This window comes from Meleagris gallopavo, chromosome 2, assembly GCF_905368555.1.
Source record: "Meleagris gallopavo chromosome 2, MGAL_WU_HG_1.1, whole genome shotgun sequence".
NCBI lineage: Eukaryota > Metazoa > Chordata > Aves > Galliformes > Phasianidae > Meleagris > Meleagris gallopavo.
Window position 1 is genome coordinate 60,173,226 of NC_139405.1, and position 21,540 is coordinate 60,194,765.

General features: G+C 36.1%; 1 protein-coding gene across 1 annotated transcript in view; it reads left to right on the top strand.

The window, feature by feature from the left end:
- The window catches only part of TRDN (triadin), a 205,327-nt gene that overhangs the window by 127,530 nt on the left and 56,257 nt on the right, over positions 1-21,540 (top strand). The window contains exons 19-25 of the mRNA XM_085217385.1: positions 4,663-4,692; positions 4,794-4,826; positions 6,108-6,134; positions 11,639-11,686; positions 14,589-14,612; positions 17,412-17,462; positions 17,990-18,040. Coding sequence (XP_085073511.1) covers positions 4,663-4,692; positions 4,794-4,826; positions 6,108-6,134; positions 11,639-11,686; positions 14,589-14,612; positions 17,412-17,462; positions 17,990-18,040 — 264 coding nt within the window. The remainder of the gene's footprint in view (positions 1-4,662; positions 4,693-4,793; positions 4,827-6,107; positions 6,135-11,638; positions 11,687-14,588; positions 14,613-17,411; positions 17,463-17,989; positions 18,041-21,540) is intronic.

Consider the following 21,540-nt stretch of genomic DNA (forward strand, 5'->3'; position numbering starts at 1 on the left):
GATATCATTGTCTTGTCAAAAGAAGATGCATTATGAACAAGTTGAAGCATGAGCAAAGAGTAATGACTTAGAATTACCCAAATTATCGACATTCTCCAGAGTATCCTGAGTCATTTTACTTTTTACCGTAAAGTGAGAGAAGGTTAGGCAAAATTGAATTACTTCTTCTTGCTGTAGTCGAAGAGCATGCACACATCTGCTGCAGCTAATCTGCAGGTGCAGTAACTTGTCCTCCTCTGAGAAGTTCATCTTGAATAATATAGAGATAATACTCTGGAAGTGCTGTTTGTTCAAATAGATGCAGTTCAGCACAGGATTTTTCTAAATCTAATGCAGTGTTCCTGTAACTACTGGGGATTGATTGGAAATACTTATGCCTGAACTGCTTAGTCATCTTAGCCTCAAAAGGATGGAAGTACACCTCAGATCCCTATTTAAAAGGAAAAACAGTTTAAGGTTTATCGTAGGTAAAGATATACTGGAAAGATGCTAGCTTTCTGTCTGTGATTAAAGAATCACATCATATTTTTAAACTATCTTTTTGCCAGCTGAGCCTGTCAAGATGAAGGCCCATGCTAGAACTCCTGAGATTAGAGTAACATTAATTTGTTCCATTTGTTCCTAAAACAAGTAGTACTACTGATGAGCATTGAGAACTGACCTCCTCACAGCGTTTTGTTTTGTTGGTTTTGTTTGTTTGTTTGTTTGTTTTGTGACGTGTGTATTTCAGGGAGTAAGTGTGACACATCAGTTTTGAACATAGGCAATTCCCTAGTCAGTACTGTAGGATTGGCCTAATTTTCTTATTAAGGATCTTGAATCAGACAGATTTTTCTTCCGAGAGGAAATTAGGCACTGTGGTCTACGAATGCATCCAGACCATGTACTGTAGCTGTGCTATTTCTGGTGGGAAACTGCACACAAGACCTGCACCTTCCCATTGTCATGCAACAAAAGCTGTCAGTGTTGTTTTTTTGAAAAATTTTGATTGGTGTAGTGTGAAACATTCTTGTGTGGATTATCTCTGGTCTAAAAACATGATCCAGCTCATATTGCAATCTTTCCTTCAACTGAGAGAGTCTAAAGGAACCTTTTCTACACCTGGCAGTGGTTTATGCTTACAGTAGTCTAATTGAAAGGATATCTTGAAGAGCTTTATCATTCTATCTTATTTGGTTTTAGTTAGCCAATAAGCTATAAAGGACTGAAAGGGGAAATGACAGGCATATAGCCTATAAAGCAAAGATTACATGACTGTAACACCAGCCTAACTTTTTGCTCTGAGGATTTAAGTATTCTAGATACTGCACAGAATATGACAACAGTAGGCTTTAACTAGATTCATTAAAATACTTGTGACAAAACAAAACAGTACAGAAATCACCTTTTTTTTGCAGCTACAGAACACAATCAAAATCACATTGGTTGTTTGATGTTGCATATATCCGAGAATAAAACACTTGAAATGTTATTTATTTAAACTTTTTCCTAATCTGTGTACATCCGCAATAGAATTTTTTTAAAAAAATCTTCTTGTACGTATCTGGATTAGAGCATAACATACACACATGTGCACACTTAGATATGCAAATCAGAATAGAATGTCAATTCTTATCTCCTGGGAGATGGCAGAGGGTCACCATTTCTGACTGTCCACCCTGCTACTGAAGATTAAAGTATACCACAGCAAACGTGCCAATCTGGATGCTTTTCAGGACTGTTGGCACTTTTTAGGAAAGAGTCTGGTTTAGGGAAAACTAAGGATGCAAGATCAGTTTCTCTGCTGTCTCCCACCTGCTCATGGGATGTCCAGGAATGTACTATGAGTAATGAACAAAAAAAGCCCGTATATAGTTTTAAGAACAGTTTATTACATAATTTTGCCATTTTTCATAAAAGAGAAAAGCCATTTCTTGAAATCTTCAGAGTTTACTAAGATGATAAAATACCAAACTAAATCAAATCTCTATTTCATGCATGTTAGAAAAATAGTATACTACTTGCAGAAATTTCCTGAATGAAAACATTTTGTAAATTCTTTTACACACAAGCACAACAAAACTTTGTATATCAAAGTAATGACAAATATCATGGCTAATGCATAATATGCTTAGAGTTGACAGTATCATTAGTTAGCATCATACTAACTACCTGCTAGCAAAATAAATAAATAAAATTGAAACCAAGTAATAATAATATGAAGCCAAAAAGAAAAGATTTAGATGTGAAGTTTATGGCTCATGCGATTAAATGTTTCATTTCATTCCAGTATAATACCAGAGGAAGAATCACTTGAAATATCATATCTCCTATTTCACAGAAGTGCTGCTTGACATGCAGCATTGCTACTTATTGACTTTTTCTTTTCTAATGTACTTTGTGATAATGTGCTTCTTTTCAAGTGCTTTTGGTACTAACACTACTATAAAGAAGCTCTCCTGAACTTCCTTGATATTTACAGTTTGAAAAACTGTACAAAGGAAACAAAGCTAAACAACTGAAAAATGTTATATTTTGCAAAAATACTTGCCAAAGTTTGCTAATGTCATAGTGTTCTCTGATCTCATAAGATCTAACAACCAGAGGGAAAAATAATTGCCTCTGTATCACTAAAGTAGAAGTACATTACTTTCTGTTTTCAAGAAGCACTCCTAAGCAAAAGAAAAACTGAAAACCCCACAAAACCAAGCAAAACTCTTCTTTCACAGAATGAGTCCTAAAATACCTGTACGGAATTGGATACTCCAAAGAGTGCTTGGGCTACACAAAACAAAGGCCACAGTTGTTGTTAAGATTATGCTCACTGAGTCACTGTATTCCATAATTCTGTCCTCTCACTTTTTGCTTCTTCTCCTCCTTGGCTTTTACTAGGATTGCCACCCAAGCTAGGACACCATGAGAAAAACATAAGATTTATCCAGATAATGAACTACTTAGTGCCAACCCACTCTCCTGCACCATGTATTCATATTGCTGGAAAATTCATATTGCAGCTTGTTGCTTGGCCGCAGCAACCCGAAGCATGAAACTTTTCCATTGACTCTCATGTCATATATACAACGTGTCTGTAAAGTACCAAAGATAATTTGATATAAGGCTCATTATGTAATAATTACATTCAAGTGTGCCTCATGTAACGATATAGAAGTTGGGTCCCTGATTTCAGGCAACTAGTCTTTGTACTTTGAAGTACAGATTTTGACTGAACAAAATTGCTTATGAAATTGTCATGATATTACATCATCAGTATTTTTGGTAAAAGGACAAAAAATGAAAATCTTTTGTGTTTATTTATGAACATTTCTTTGCAGATTTAACATGCTTTACATGACACAAATTTACTGTGGATAGGAGTATGTAGTAATGACACATTGCATTTAAAAACTTAATGGTTGTGTTTTTTCATAATTGGTGTAAGCCTGCCTTTAAAAATACCAATTATTTTCATAGCTCCACTTGATGTTTATTTCTTTTAGATGTCCACTTTACTTTTAATATTAATAACAAATATCAATGTTGTATTAATATTGGACATGAATTAATATTGAATGTAAATTCTATTTATACTAATATGTTATTGGTTAAAATATTTTCTATTGAAATTATTTATTACTTCTTCAGTTCAAGGATAAATCATATTTAAGGATAGGCTTTATTTTATTGAGATATAGCATAGTCACTTTGAATATGGAACTTTGTACCTTGATTCTAGAGTTGAAGTGATTAAGGCACTAATATTCCTTGACTGTATACTACGGCATTAATACAAATAACTCACATAATAAATATGGAGAAAGGAGAAAATGTAGCATGGGTAGATGTTTTTATTTAATGCAAACTGCCATTATTCTTTCAGTTAGTCAGCTCAAATATTTTAAATGTAGATACTTCTCCTGTGTAGATTAAATGCTGAACACACCAAAACTTTTACATACTCTATTTAAAAGAATCTGCAGGCACCATATACCAATTTCAAAAGCTGAGGTTCTTTTTTTTTTTTTTTTTTTTTTGGTTGTCTGTTTGTTTTGTCATTATAAACATTAGTCTTGACTGGTAGTTAGTAATCTCCTCCCTCTTCCCTTTGGTTGGCTTCTCTGAAGGAGTTTGGATGCTAATCCTGATCAAAAGAACCCTTACAGAAATTGCTGTTAAAAATGTGTCAATCCCAGACATAGTTTGCCTCAGGGTACGGGATTTAGGTGGATGAAGTTTTTCAGCTGCACGTCCCACCTTACTTTGGTGATTAAGGCTGGACTATGGCTGAAAAGCTTCAGTGGCTGGATGAGATCATAGAATCACATTCTCCATGACAAGAAGCAAGTAGCATATCACAGTTGCCCACAGAGGTGCATATGGCAGGTTCACAAGCCACCATGAGGTAAACCTGTATATATTTTAACTCTCACTGCTGCTAGGATTCCCTTTAGTACCTTACAATATGAGTTAAGTTCTTTGCTGTCTAATATTAGCAGTTAAACTGACCCCATTTGCATAGCGTGAAAACCACAGGGATAAAAAAATAAATAATTATATCCATAAAGATTTCATTTTGATGTGCCAAAAGACAGAGAAAGGCTCATCTAACCCAAGGGAACAGAAGTCACTGATAACATGAAAATCCAAAGAAAATGAAAGTATACTCATATATTTTTTCTTTTTCAGAACACAAGAAAGAAAAAACTGTGGAAACTGGTGAATATTCACATTTTTTTAAATCTTACTTTCCAACGGTCTTAGTGTTTGAATATAATTCCTGCTATAAGTAAGTATTTGTTTCATGTTTGCTTTAACAGCCAAAACAGCAAAGAAAGACGTAAAAGCGCATGGTAAGACCTGTGAAAAACAGTAAGTTTTAGAGTCACATTTATTTGGTTTGATTTTAAGTTCAGACAGGATTAGTTAGAGGGACAAGAGAAATGAAGCCAGTGATTACGATCTGTCGGTTTATTCGAATCTACTTGGGCAAGTGACTGACTCTGAAGCAGCCATGGAGACATTTGGCCTTCTGAAGCTGAGATCTTATCAAATGTAGGTGAGAAGAATAATGAGGGTGAGATGGTTTTATTTAAACTTTTTATAGACTTTTGATATTTTCAGGGAGGAAGGGGCTCTGCTTGAAGATTAGAGCAAACCTGTAGAGAACAAAACACAAAATAAGACCTTCAGTATTTGGAAGTGAAGAAAGAAGTAGGCTTTGTTCTAGTTTTATTGCAATCATTCACATATTTTATTGCTGTAGCTAGGTGCTCTTATTCCTGACAGCATTTTACTTCTCCAGTTTAACTAAATTTGGAAGAACCTAAAGATTTTCAACTCCTTTTACTGCCAAGTTTGATGACTAATTCATTTAATGATTCTATTTTATCAGATACACATTCTGAGCAAAAATTACCTACAGTAGACAGTCAAACTATAGGGGAAAAAAAAAATCTCTGCTATATAGCAGAAAAACCTGTCAGTTCTTCAAAATGAAGGTATCAATAATGGGAAAGAAAAGTGTGGTAGTTCAATTAATTTGGATTTAGGTACTCTAACTATGAAGAATAATAAGCAGATGAAACTGAAAGATACACGTTCAAGCAATACTTTGGAAAATTGGTTGCCACCTGTATGAATATTAAAATGGTTCTTTTTCCTACACTGTACCTAAAGCTTACAAGAGCCTGAAAGAAAATGCTCTTACCTTTCCCAAATAACTGAAATAACTTAAAGGAGACTTCTGTTGCATATTCTCCACCCATGTTTCATCCTGAAACCTGTTTTTCCTCCTTCTCTTGTTGTCTGAAAATGGTGAAGCTGTGAATCCTTGTCATATACTTTACCTATTGACCTTGATTTCTGTTGCTTTTAAGCTGCAGGTTTATTAGTCGGTTGCCATCAGACTATCCAAACAAGTAACAAGTAACATATGTTTGTCTCAGTTTTCCCCTGAATAAAAACTAATGAGTGAACTACGAGGCTGTTCTGTGTAAATGGGTAGCAGATTGAGCAGAGGATGAATATATTAGGATATCCTGTTCTATTCTATAAGACTGATCGCAAGAGGATCTTTATGTAATTGTAAAATGTATTCCCTGTAATTATTATTATTTTATTTTATTTAACAGCATCTGTGGAAACGCTGAAGTCAAAAAGTGAGTAAATTTTTTTGGTTTAGAAACTGAAATGGAAAAGTACTGGTGTTAACTCTGTTCTTAATGAAAAAGCCTCTTGTGACAAAGATGTTGGCAGGTGTAAAAGAAAGTGGACCTTTTAAATGTTAATGGCTCCTTCCTTGCAACACCTCAAAGTCTCCTGAAAAACAGGTTTCTTTTTCTCAAATTGTCAATGGACTTGCAAACTCTAGTTCTAAAACTCTTTCAAATTCTTTTTTTGACCTTAACTGAGACCACAAGGTTTTTGTGAGAGGAATAAAAGATAAATAATCAGTCTCCTATGGATCCTAATACGGGGTCATATTTTTCTTTTTATCTGTCCAGCTGTGGCACAAAACCAGTGATGGATTAGTTGTTTTCTTTACTGAGTCTAGGAGGTTTTAAAGAGAAATTCAGTGTTTGCCTTATTTTCATATGAACTGTCAACAGGAGAAGGTGGGAGATATGGAGCTGATATAGTGGCATCAGATTCTCCCTCACCATCTGCTCCTTCCCTGAAGGCACAGAGCACTTGGATTGGTCAGAAGTCTCAGGGGCTTAAATGCAAACTGAATGTTTGCATCTGACTTTTTACATACATAAAAGACAAGATTTAACCCCAAATTGTCTTCAGGAATGTTACCAATGTCACATATATCTTAAAAACAAGTGAAAAAGGTGATGATATTATAAACTGCAAAAGCATTTCATCCTGAATGCCTGCACTACTGTGTTTATTCCTATTAAAGACCATCTTGTTTTACAAACATTTCTCTTGAAACAACAGTGCTATTTTATTAACTGTTCAGACTTGTGAACCATGGCTTCCAAAGCTGTCTGCCACAAGTCAAGCCAGAGAAATGCAAATTAACAGGTTTTAATACCCTGCTGTCACTCAAGTATCTTTGAGAGTTTATCTCTGAGGCCTCAGTGGAAGTCAGTAGAGTGCTCTTCTGTAATATGAGGAAGAGCTGCAGAATCACTTGGATTAAGCAAATTAAAGCTGATGCAGCATTCTCTTTACTGGATGTTTTTAAGCTCTCTTCTTCATGGACTATGTTCATAATGCTGCCATTACCATGAAGTTAATTGTATTGAGCAAAACAGAAAACAGACTAATTTAAACTTTAATTTGTTCTCCTTATACTCCCACCAAACAAAACAGAAAACCTAAAGGAAGGTGAAAAAAAAAAAAAAAAAAGCATGTTGTATGAAGCTTTTGCATTTTTAGCAAGTTCTAAACTGCAAAAGCAGAAAATAAAAATAGTCTTGATTCTCTAGTGGCCTGAATAAAGCTTTCCCCTTCTGCTTGAAGTCTCTGAGCAAATCTTTTTAATACATTTTATTTCTTCTGTAACATTCCATGCCAACATTTCCAAACTGTGAACTCATTCCTGCCAAACATTTATCCATTAGAATCTGAAAAATGTGAAGAATTTTTCTTGCAGAATTGAGTCCATTTCTGCAAAATTGATGTTTTCTTTGACCACTACTGGGAAATGTTGTCATAGGCCTTGTGTACATCTTGTTCCAACCGACTATATTTACCCTTTTATTAAGAGTTGTTTTCTTTAAGTCATTTGTGAAAATTACATCCAGAGTGGGGTCTATGAAACAAGAGTTTTTACCTCTGTACCTGATTGCCTCAAGTTTGTCTGCTGAATACTGTATTTCATATTTCTTTAGATAAGAGACAAACACTTGCAAATGCAATTTGTCTTTATCTTGTCCCCTGCATTTTGAAGGATGGAAAAGAACACTAATATATGAGCTCTAGAATTAAGGGGCACTCCTCTGATACAGAGTTCACTAAGGCTAAATGAAATCTGTATGCTTTGATTATAACTGACAGGAACCATTTTGCTTTTTTCTGCTGTCAAAAGAGTAGTCTTACAACCAAAAATTTTGGTTTCGGCCATCTTAGTTTAATCATGGGATCAGCCTAATGTTGAACCTGAAATTCTCCCGTATTTAAGTAAATAACACCAGTCACCAATCAACAATAAAGAGAAACAACTAATTCTAGATCTGGAATAATTGTTAATTTCTGAAAAATTACTTACTAATAAATCATTTATGCCTATGTTGCCAATTTTGAAACTCAAACGTGCCTTGAACTCTAGGGTGAAAAAATATATATATGTTTTTTAAATATTAAGTTGTTCTTTCTACTTCTGACTAAGAATAATATAAAAAATGCTGTTGTTTTCTTCTAGATTTATTTTTTTACAATGATAGACAAATTTTAGCAGTCTTTAGCAGCTATATTTTTCATCGAATCTGAACAAGATTTTCAGTCCATTTTTGTTTTGTCTTTTACTGCTTCTCTTTATTTCCTTGTTTTCCTTTTTTGAACAACTCAGAAAACTTTCCCCTACTCTAATACAAATAAGACAAAATTTTATTCAGAGTCTCATTCCAAACACTGATTCTGTGTGTCTAGGCTTTCTATTTATGAAGACCGTTAAAGTAACACTAATTACCTTGACACTAAAAGACCTCTCAACATCTCCAGAGCAGCGTCACCTCCTTCTCAAAAAGCTGAGATGATAAAGCAATGTCCTATTTGTCCTTCCAAACACTGCTCTGCTATGTCTAAATGATGCTACTTGCCAGTTCCCAACAGCTATAAAAGTGCTGATCTATTTCAGCAATTTCTTCACAAACTCTCAGAGAAGCACTGCAACATTACTGAACGCACTGGTAGCCAGAATAGTATTAGTAGTAATAGCTGTTATTTTTATATAGTAGCCTCAATGCTGCTCAAGAGTGGCTAGTTCCCTCATTGTAACTGTACTTCGTCTACCTTGCCACACAATTTTGATGATTGTAAATACCAGTTCATCTCAGAAGTTTGTATTGCTCTTCTAGTTTGATCTTCAGTACCCAGAAGCTACTTTCAATTTTCATTCTATCAGTATTCTTGTTTCAGACATTGAACAAAACTAATCTGCTTTAGATTAGCCATCAGCATAAACAAGAATTCATTTTACAGTAGCTGAATAAAAATACATTTTGGAAAGCATCTGAATTTATTTCCTAGCATCTCTTTTCATATGTTTTTTAAAATATATATTAAACTTATTTCTCAATATTTGACTATTTCAGCAAGATTTTTAAAGCTCTGTTCTCACAGTGACAAGACTCAATGCCCGCATTCACCTAGGCAACTAGGCAGAATCACTGAATTTAATTTATATCAGGAATCTATTGCTGATTTATTACAAGGCCTAAGTAACATGAATGTTAATAGCAGAAATCTACAATAAATATCAAAATATTTTGCTCCTCTGATTTTCTGTATGTTCAATGACACGAACATAAAGTTAGATACTTGAGAAGGAATTGAGGTTCTATGTTTTTTGTGGACACAGTCAGTCACCCCTTCAGCTTAGAATTAACTTTCAGGCAAACTGAAGATTAACTTCAAAAAAACATGTTAACTGATGTAACTAAGGTGCAGAGGTATAATATTTCACTGTTTACATGGAACTTGCCTTCAAACACACACTCACACCACAGCACCTGCAATAAGCAAGAACTAGTGGCAGGAAATGATTGATACATGAGAGCCGGTCTATCCTATTCAATGTTAAGTAATACATCTGTCCACACCTGACATTTCAGTTAATCTCTGAAAAGAGTTCCTAATAGGAACAGAAGATTGTTCTTCTGGCCTTCTGTCCACTTGCAGGTACTACAGACTGCCCATAGCTGAGCAGGCTTTCTTGGTCCCAGCAGTTTGACAAGGCTTCCATGCTGCCTGGGCAATAAGCTTGGACCCAGGGTGGCCAGCAGGGCATCCCTGAAAGAGTAGCGAGCATGTCTGGAAGCATTTTTAATTCAGGGAAGTAATTTCTTGTCATAAATAACAGTAACAGCATGTGACTTCACTATGTACCTAGGCTCTAAAATCTACACTTAATTTACTACCACTGAAACATTCCTGTACTTGTCAGGTTAGAATGATAAAAAGCTGAGTGGATGTTTTGTGCTGATAACACTATAGCTGCAAAGATTTTTCTATGTTTAAGATACTGATCATTTGAAGTAAATCAATTTTCCAGTGCACAACTTGCCGTTTATGCTGGTTGCTTACCCTTTGCAGCTCTTCTAAACTAGGCAATAACAGTGAAGCATATTTTCTTAATGCCATCTTTTCATCTTTTGCACCCTGTAGGAGGATACCTTTTCAAACTAAAAGCAGCTATTTTCACCCTGCATAATGGCTAGAAATTACAACTATAAAAGCTTGACTTTACATATGTGAGATGATGGTAATCACTTACAGCTAACCAAGCATGTTTACATTTTTGCAAGACTTAATCCTGAATAATTAAATTAGATGAACCAAAATATATGTTGTCCTACATAGACTGAGAAATCTACAGGAGATCTCGTACATTGCCAAACTTTCCATAGAGTGTGTAAGAGATTGTAAAGCATTGAGTAAGCTTCCCAGGAGAATTAAATCTGAAGAGATTTTTTCCTGAGCCTCCTCTCATTAGATCATGTTAGAACCCTGTTAGAGGGTGGTGACACACTGGAACAGGTTGCCCAATGAGGTTGTGGATGCCCCATCCCTGGAGGCATTCAAGGCCAGGCTGGACGTGGCTCTGGGCAGCCTGGTCTAGTGGTTGGCAACCCTGCACCTAGCAGGGGGGTTGAAACCCGATGATCATTGTGGTCCTTTTCAATCCAGACCATTCTATGATTCTATGATTTAATCCTTAGCATGGAACTAAAAACAAGTAGCCTCTGTCCCGTCTCTCAAGCTGTGAAAACCAGTTTGGGAAGTATGCAAGCTAAAGCTTGGGCATAGTTGTTTGGATATGTTCAGGCATCCTGATCTTATTTGTTACTGCTGCTTCCCTCTGGTATCAGTAGAGAACCAACAGCCCAGCTGCAAAAGTGATCTGATTTTCTCCTCTCATGATAAGAAACTGCAAAATTCACAGGGACTAATTTAGGTGTCTACATCACATAGTCTGACTGTGAACCCTTCTCAGTAAGATACAATAAGATGTAAGGCTAAATACATGCTTGAAAATGAGAACACATGGAAATAGCTTGCTGTGTCAGGAATGCAGGCTGGAATTTTCTGCTGGTGCAGAGTCAACCATATTTGTATGGAGAAGCCCCACATGGCTGTGCAAAGCTTGCTTTGCTGTCTCCTCAGTTAGGAAGATACGCACAGCAATGTAGTCTTTTCCACAGGGGAAAAAAAAAAAAAAAAAAAAAAAAAAAAAAAAAAAAGTTGTAAAATCCTTTTTTAAAAGAAATTCCCTGTTTGCTTTTCCTCTTTTTTTTTTTTTTTTTTTTTTGAATAGGCCAAAAATGTTTATTATGTAGTCATATAACAGAAACAAAGAGATCTCATGGTTGCAAATCTCTGAAATATTCATTTCTTTCAAAGAAATCTGTAAGCATTTAAGAAAAGCTTTGTCTGTTGGAGTAATGCTTCTGACCAGAAATGTTATTTACACCTTATCTTTGCTTTGCAGCAGTACATGAAAAGAAGGAAGAAAAAGCAACAAAGGCAGCAGAGCAAGGTAAAAAGAAAACAAAGCATGTTGGCATTATCTCTCTTTGAAAGGCAGCTGCACAGAAACAAAAACCTCAGATTCAGACAGCTGGATGACAACAACCTTTAAATCTGTTGCTCTGAAAGGCTTAAGAGGCTTTTGATAGCAGAACTTACAGATGTTTGTAGCAAGAACCTTGGGGTGGGGTATGATTTGTATGGATGAGGTATGAACTGTAAGGTCTGGGAGTAAAAACAACAGAAGGGATACAAGAAGCGTTGATGGGTTACCATCTATGTACAGTTTCCCAAGTCACCCAGAGCATAAAAAACAAGGAATAATCAACACTAAGGCTAATGCAAATCTCCATCCACCACCACCAAGATGGTAGTGAAAATATAAAGAAAAAGACTGGAATCTTAAAACATTTAGATGAAGAAACCAAGGACAGTGATAAAATAATGCAGAGGTCAAACAGATTAGAAAGGAAAAAGATCACAGTCAATGTCAGCTTCTGAAGTGCAGAAGAAGGCACAGAGGACATCAACATGAAGCTGCCAAACTTCAAAAAACGCATGAGATATGCTTGGTGCTTGGCAGCTGGCAGTGCTTGTCCTCTGCAAGGGCTCCCAGCCCAATTGCCTGGATACTGACAGCTCATTGCTTAAATGTTGGACTGACTACTTGATCACAGACTTCTTGGCAGTGAGTAGTTTGTATGGGAGCAAGCGAGTCCTCTCCTATCAGGACTCCTATTTCTCCATTGTATACAGTTGTATTTATTATTATTGTACATTTTCAGTATTATATCCTGTATACTTGCTTCTAGTGTGCTTTTTAAAAAAAAATTATCTTCATTTTATGGCAAAGAGCAGAGCAGTAAAACATTAATGATAGACCTAAAGCAGGTAAGCCTTGGCTTCCTTTATATGATACATATCCTAATCTACACTGTTTTGCTGCTAACTGCCTATCAAGGTGATTTATGTATTTACTCATTCTCCAATTGCCAATTAGGGCCCTAATGATGAATTTGGCATTTTCATTCATACTGGAGTCTTTCTAAAACTTGCAAGTGACCTTTAGAATAATGTAAAGGGAATAATTACAGCTGTAGCTTTGGTCAACTGAGCTATTGTTCCCTTCTCTAGTTTTTCAGCTTCAGTTTTACTCAGCATTATTCAAGTTAGTGTAGGCATCCTGCAGCAGCTGTCAACTGCTTGTCAGTTGTCATGGAAAATGTTATAATTAGTTAGGCCTTGGCTGAGATTTAATTCATTGTTACTCTGGGTATTGCCATGCTATTTTCTGTTTCTGCACAAGTGCTATCTGCACTGTCTTCCTTCTATTTGACCATCTCATACAACCATAAAGTGGTGTTTGCTGAAAGATTTGTCTCTTCTATGATATACCATCATTAGCTGGGATGCTATCTTCAAAATAATGTTGTCTGTGCTATACAGAGCACAGATGGAGCAGTAAAAACCATAGTTTTACATGGTTGGCATTGAGCTGGGATTTTTAAACCATTGGTTGTGATTCCTGAGGTGCTCAGAACTGGGCCAGAGTTTTTTCCCTGCCTGCAGACAGCAGGAGAAATTCTATCTCCCCATGCCGATAACCATCTAGTTTTTGCAAGTCTAAGGGATAAGAACAACATAAAATATCTATCTCAACTACTTCAGCAGCTACTTCCATCTACTGGCAGCAGCTCTGTTCCTCTACCGCAAGTGAACATGTACACTTTCAGATAGTTACTGCTTCTGCTTCTCATTTCTGTGCCCTGTGTGTACTGCCAATACATTGCTCATTCAAAGGCAAATAAGCCAGAAGCACTTTTCAGATGATTTTTTGAATATTAACACTTTTGTATTTCTTATGGAACTGTAAAAATATGTGGTGATGGAAGCAGCTCTCAGTTGTGTTTTGTCTAAAGAGAAAACTACACTTAATTAACAGGTCATAGTAGTCTGAAAGATCTGAGAAAAAGTGAAGACTCTTTTTCTTAATGAGGAAAACTTGAATTTGTGAAGCAATAATATTTAAATTGAAGGAATTTTGAGCCCCTTAGATGAGAAATGAAATCTTACTCTGCTAGCTATTGTACACCAGAATACATGTTAACAAGCAGAGGGAGCTGGTTAAAATTAGAATTTGTGATATAGGAAAAATATGAAATATAAGGAGGCTTCCAGCAGTGCTAGAGTGTGAAGCAAATAGAAAAAAAAAAAAGTCAGGAGGTAGCTTCATTGTTTCAAATCTAAACAATTGTTTCAGTGGTCTGGAACTTGGTGGTGTAGCTTTCTCTTCAATTCCCTGCTGTCCAGAAAGGAGCTAGATGGTTACTGCAACATTCCTGTTTACCAATCTCTCACTATCAGTAACACAAAATTCCACATCACATTTCTGATTGCTGAAAGGAGACAGAGAAGACAAAGAATTGCCAGAAATCTCTGGTAAAGGATAGCGCTTTAACTATACTGTATTTGTCTGAAGTGAACAAATGTCAAGATGCTGCCAAGGAATTAGTACATTATTAAGGCAACTGTGAATACTTAAAATAAATGAGGAAAAATCAAAAATATTTTCTCATGTTACCTACTAGAATTAAGAAAGGTTATATGAGAGGTTATAAGAAAGCTAGCATTACTTAAAGCAGGCTATATGAGATTGGTATTTTTATGCTTCGGTTTCATGTCTGCATGGTACTAGATGAGAACAATGAAATTTTTTTCACACATGCTGCTAAGCAACAATAGAGTCAAAATCACTTTCAAGCTGTACTTAAGTATATAGGGACAATATTTCTTTAAATACATTTTCAATAGCTGCTTGAATTAAAAATATTTTCCTACATGAATATGTATTATAATGATTCGTTTTTATTTTATCTTTTCACCTTTTCTTCCCTTTTTTTCTCTTTCCTCAGATAAACCAAAGATGAAACATGCAAGTAAGCAAAATATTTTGATATTACTTCTTCCTGTAATGGATAAATCAATGTTTTATCTAATAGTGGAAAAAGAATGTGTATAAAAAAATCCTGCTATTACTGAGAATTGGACAAAATTATGGTAGATAAACTAGAGCTAACACAACAAAGCTGATGTTAGTAACAGAATTGCATAATCTCAGAATTGTAGGGGTTTGAAGGGACCTCAAGAGATCATCAAGCCCAAGCCCCCTGTCAAAGCAGGTACCCTAGAATAGGTCACACAGGTAGACATTCAGACCAGTAACAATGGATATGTGGAGACATGTAAGTCTATTTAAGCCGAAGTTTCATCACATAACAGTGTATTCTTCAGTGACAAAAGGAAGAGACTTTTGCTATGCACTTATGATAAACCTATTTGCAAAGTGGTTTGGTTTTTTTTTTCCACAACAAATTCTTGTCTCCAAATCTGTTAAACTCACTACAGATCTCTCCAAACCTGTTGGGCACTCTATAGGTTTCAACTATGCTTTCTGATCTCAATATAAGTTTAGCATTGGAAATCAGTACAAAGCAAAGCTCTTGTCATGGAACTTGTGCTGCAAGTTATGCCAGACTGTGATAGATTCATGGAAATATAGAATTGCTTGGGTTGGAATGGACACTTAAAGGCCATCTAGTAGAAATCCTCTGCAATGAACAGGGACACCTACAGACCATGTTGCTCAGAATGATCTCCAGCCTTTTTTTTTTTTTTTTTTTTTTTACAACAGCTTAGGTAACTCTTATTAACAATGGATGTGCTGTAAATTATTATCCTGGAAAGGCTCTTGAATATAAAAGGTTTTATACTGTGCATTAAATAAATTACTTCCATATTGACGTAGTAGTGTATTATTTATCAGTGCTTTTTGGATTAATCACAAATTATTTTTTAGAAAAGAAGTAACAATAAATGAGGGAGTGAAGCAAGAGAAGAAAAGTTTGTGTCTTCCAAACTCCTCTCTTTATAGAGAGTGCTGTACGGAATAAGGAAATTTGGAATTTTTCAGTAACTCATGAGCACAGAAGAGAACATTTTTCAGCCTTCCCAGTGACACTTTTTTTTCTATTAACACTGGCAATTGGCATTAGTTTAGCATTTAAATGCAATGTTGCATAGGTTTTTGAAAGGACTCATTAGAGTTACTTAGTTCCCCTATGTATGTTTCATGTATATCTGAAGTGAGTTATTTGTCTTCTCAATTTGAAAATTAATGACTGAATCATAAAATCCTGAGCATAAATCCTGAAGGTAGAAGCAGGAGAGCACAGGCAGATACTGAAGCAGATGTGATGAGGATGGAAAAAGACAGCTTTATTACAATGAAATTTCATTTTGCATTTTTTGATGTTGTTTTACAAATTCTTCTCCCAAATCTCCTTTCAAAATTGTACAGTCTAATTGTATGGCCATTTTAGAGGCACAGTGTAGAAGGTCAACAATTAAACATTTAACCCTTGAAGACAGCCACTCCAGAAAAGGAGTTTTGCTATCAAAAGTAAATGTTATTTTTTTCACCTATTTACTTCTGTCATAGTTAAAATTATATTATGCCTGAATACTTTTGATGTAGATTCCCCATAAACTCATCTTGTCTTACATGGATCCCAGTAATAAATTATGAACAAGAAGTGGTATTAATAATGATAAAATGCTATGGGATACATTAAATGCTTTCATTACAAAGGTGACAATTTGTGAACTGTGTGCGCTTCCAGACAGTAAACAATCATCACAACTACCCACTGCAGCTGCTGCGAGTTTTGTCAGATCTGTCTACTAAACACAATGCAGTTTCCTTCTAACAAGGAATCTTATCCCATTTTCAGAAACCAAGGGGATCTTCTTACAAAGCTCTTCAAGATTTTCTGGCACTGAGTTGCTGCTGAGTTCCTTGGTTGCAAAAAATTTTTGCTTCATATATGATGAATAACATTGTGTTTCTTTTCCAGAAAATGCCACTTAATTAATGTTTCTCAGATAATATGTTTAAGCCCCTGAAATCATTAGAGAATTAAAACACTCACTTAGCATGAGGAAATTCAAAATCCAAGTCTCTATTTTTTTCTGACTGGTTTGTTTGGAATAGACTCCTCTGTCCTAATTTTAGGAAAGAGTGGAAGTTTAGGAGACATTGGTTTCATCAGACCAGAATCATAATCTCATGTTTTATCCAAAACAGAACTATTGCTTATTTCCTGCTGGTCGGGTAACTATCCCTCATCATTCAGTATCCATTAAGGCCATCATCCAGTATCCATAAAGCCATCTTCACTACTCATCGGGAGACATAATAAAAAAACCTCTTTCACCTATTTGTTACTATTGTGCTGCTCTCCCTTTTGACATGCATCTGACACTCATGAAAGAGTAGTTTCAATAAGGAGATCCTTGGACCTGCTCAGCATGAATGGAAAATCCCAGATGAGGGAAATAGACCAGAACCACTTCTCATAAGTCAAAATCGTCAAAGCGTGATTTTTGCCCTATCTACTTACAAAAGTTAAGATAATATCCTTATCCCACAATAAGTAGAAGTTTACAGATTGATGGACATCATAATTAAATCAATAGAAGACATTTTGGGCTGCACTTGGTGAACAGAAAAGGGGGAATTTTGTACAACTTTCCCAGTCACTGCTTGACACTGTTTCTTCCAGTATACAGTTGTAGTCTCTCGTATGATATACATTCTCTGAAGCTTAAGGCTCCTAGTTTCACTCCATTATTTCTTCTGACTGTTAATTTGTCGGTGCAAATACATTTTTTTACAGATCCTGGAAAAGAGAAAGAATTGAAATATTCAGCTGCTATCAAGGATAAAGGTAATACCATAGGACATAATTGTAGAAAACCTAAGGATATATTCACATCAAGGAAAAATCTTACAATGAATTGGACATTTTATTTTTAACTTACATTTTAGAAAAGAATTTATAAGTGTAATACTAGTTCAGTAAATTTGTGATAAAACTTTATTAGTATTATCAGCAGTGCAGATAGGTCTTCGCTAACATGAAACATTTTAAAAAAAAAAAAAAAAAAAAAAAAAAAAAAAAAAAAGTAGAAGTCCAAACTCAGAATTTAGGAACACTTGCTAGCATTTTCAATTACATGCTGCAAAGTGAAATAAGTGATTTTTTAGTGATCTTTTTTCTTTTATCAAAATTGAGAAATTTTTATTTCACTTTGTGAGGATGCACAAAGTGCACATAGTGTTTTGTACTACACATTAAATTGGTATCATGGCTCAGTTAGAAACCACCAATTATTCATTCAATCGTTATCCCAGAGGTATTAGATGTTAAACTTTTATCACTCTAGCTTGAAGATTAATAAATTATTTTTACAGAACATGCTAAAGAAAAGGAAGGAAAGAATCCTACAGCTCTAAAAGATAAAGGTAAGGATACACAAAAGAATATAATACTTATTTTAAAACCACATAATGTAGAATGAAGATATTCATTTAAAAATAATCATTGGAAATTTCATCTTTTAGAAATCTTATCCAATCAATATTTAATTGGTTAAAATTATATAAAGGATTTACAGCAAAAAAAGACCAAAAAACCATAAATAGAACAATTAATGTTCAGAAGTCTCAAAATTAATTAAACATCACAAAGGCTTTCTGAGTTATAGTTAAGATCTTTCCTAAAAAGTTTCTTTTCTGAACAACAGAAAATGTATGATGGCTGCTCTGAAAGTAATGGCAGCAAAGGTGTAGCCTGACAAATGGCATCTGACATGGAAGTGCATATGAAGCAATGGTGTCTCACTGAATTCCTCCATGCAGAAAAAATGGCACCCATTGCTGTTCACTGACATTTGCTGAACCTTCAGGGAGACTAAACAGTGGATGTGAGCACAGTGAAGCAGTGGGTGGTGTGATTCAGCAGTAGCAACAGTGATGTGAAAGACAAGCCATATTGCAGATTGACCATGCAGATTTTTACTAGCTCAGCATGCAGGCTTTTGTTCATTACCAGCAAAAATGCGTAGTTAATGGTGATTACTATGTTGAAAACTAGCATTTTGTAGCTAAGCTGTGTCAAATAATGTTTTTGTGCTCTTCATATCTGTTGTAGCTTCTATGGAAATAAATAGAAAGTATTACTTCTGAAACAACCTATGCGTAAGAGAAGTCAGTTACTAAAGCTTGAACTTTATGTTTGCATAAATCTGTGGCCATTGTAAGAATAAAGCTTATGAACATGTACTTGAGTAGCAGGCTTCTGGGGTCTTTAAAAATAATAATTAAAAGTGAATGCCTTCATCTAGTCAACCACTTGAGGCATGAAAGTTTGTCTGAATCTTTCTTATATTCCTTATATTCCTTCCATTTATTTTTTAATTTTGTCACAGTAGATGGTTAGTTCTGCTGAATTTCTTTTTACCCATTATTTTGCTGAGTGCTTTTTATCCATCTTTTTATCCATTTCTTTCTTCTTTCTAGAGATAGATGTTTTGTATTTGAGAGAAAAAGTGATTTAGGTATAAAAATTATTTGAGGTGTTCTTTAGATTCTTTAGGAAAAAAGGATCTACTGTATAGATAGACATGTTAATATTTATTCTTACTTCCATTCATTATATGCCATTTCAAACAAAGAAATGAATGCAGGGTCTATCTCAAGGACCATGTGAAACATAGGGTTATGCTACATTTGCATGATCTTAGTTATATGGATGAGATCTCTGTATCAGTACCCTTCTTGGGTCATGTGAGCCTCTACACTGGCTGCCTATGGTTTGTTATTCCCTGAAATGGTTATGCTGGAAAATTAGAATGAACACTTGTATGGCCACTTATGATCTGTATGGAGGTCAGCCCATTGTTTCATTCGAGAGATTACTGTGGTGGAAGATAAAAAAGTCAGAGAAGAGACCCAAAATTCAAATTCCTCTGATTTAAGAGCTTATTTTGAATACATTTTGAATCCAAAGTTTCTGTTCTTCTCTCCTACAATTGTTTTGGCAATAGCACTATCTAAAGAAGAAACAGGGAAAATAAATTCTTGAATTTGAAGCTATCTCTGGGATCACAGAATCACAGAATCACAGAATTGTAGGGGTTGGAAGGGACCTCTAGAGATCATCGAGACCAACCCCCCTGCCAAAGCAGGTTCCCTACACCAGGTCGCACAGGTAGGCGTCCAGGCGAGACTTGAATATCTCCAGAGAAGGAGACTCCACAACCTCCCTGGGCAGCCTGTTCCAGTGCTCCATCACCCTCACCACAAAGAAGTTCTTATGCACATTCGTGCGAAACTTCCTATGCTGCAGCTGATGTCCGTTTCCCCTCGTCCTGTCTCCACATACCACTGAAAAGAGACTGGCCTCACCACTATGGCCGCCACACCTCAGATATTTATAAACCTGGATCAGGTCCCCTCTCAGTCGTCTTTTCTCAAGGCTAAACAGACCCAGCTCACTTAGCCTTTCTTCACAGGGGAGATGCTCCAGGCCCTTCACCATCTTTGTGGCCCTCCGCTGGACTCTTTCCAAGAGATCCCTGTCTTTTTTGTACTGGGGAGCCCAGAACTGGACACAGTACTCCAGATGAGGCCTTACCAGGGCAGAGTAGAGGGGGAGGATCACCTCCCTCGACCTGCTGGACACGCCCTTCTTAATGCACCCCAGAATGCCATTGGCCTTTTTGGCCATGAGGGCACACTGCTGGCTCATGGCCAACCTGTCGTCCACCAGGACGCCCAGGTCCCTCTCTGCAGAGCTCCTCTCCAGCAGCTCATCCCCCAGCCTGTATTGGTGCATGCAATTATTCCTCCCTAGGTGTAAGGCCGTACACTTGCTTTTGTTGAACCTCATCCAGTTTCTTACTGCCCAGCTCTCCAGCCTGTCCAGGTCTCGCTGAATGACAGCACAGCCTTCAGGCGTGTCAGCCAATCCTCCCAACTTCGTATCATCAGCAAACTTGCTGAGGGTGGCCACTATCCCCTCATCAAGGTCATTGATGAAGATGTTGAACAAGACCGGACCCAGCACAGACCCCTGGGGGACACCACTGGTTACAGGTCTCCAGCCAGACTCTGCACCACCAACGACGACCCTCTGCGCTCTGCCAGTCAGCCAGTTCTCAACCCACCTCACTGTCCACTCATCTATCCTACACTTCCTCAGCTTTGTTATAAGGATATCGTGGGAGACAGTATCAAATGCCTTTCTAAAATCAAGGTCTATTACATAGATTACATATATGGATACTCCATAGATCACAATATTAGAGTGTTACCCTATCTGTGGCAATAATTAAGGAGAACACTGAAAAAATATATTTCCTTCCCTTTTCTTTTGACTAATGTTATCTCATATCTACTGAGTTTATAACTAGCTTTTCAGCTGAAGGAAAGAAGGCCACTTAGAATAATTAATGTAAGAGTTGATTTTCTGTTGACATGAGCATATTCGAATAATGTGAAGACAAGGAAACTCTAGGCTATAATTTGTCATGCAGTTTTTTGATATATTACCCAGTACTGATAGTAGAAGCTGGTTCTTACAGAATCTCTAACAGTAGCACTAAAAAGCTTATGACATATTATATGCAACTTTTCACCAAATTTTTCTAAGAAATGCACTTGAATTGCATTGTGAGTTGAGTTATTAAGATGATAGTGTTTGTGCTGTACAGATACTGCAAATTCACTCATATTTTGTGCTGCACAATCTGTTTTCCAAACAAATGCTCTTTCTTTCCCTCTTGTTTGCTTCTGCCATGTTTTAGGATGTATTTGCATCTTTGCTTATGTAACTTCTGTGTGGATAATAAGTGTATTTATTTTTATGCATAGAGTGTCAGGGGAAATAAGTAGTGAGTATTTCCTTTTTGCCATAAACATAAGAGCACACTGTCATTAAGTACAAATGTACTGATTTAGTT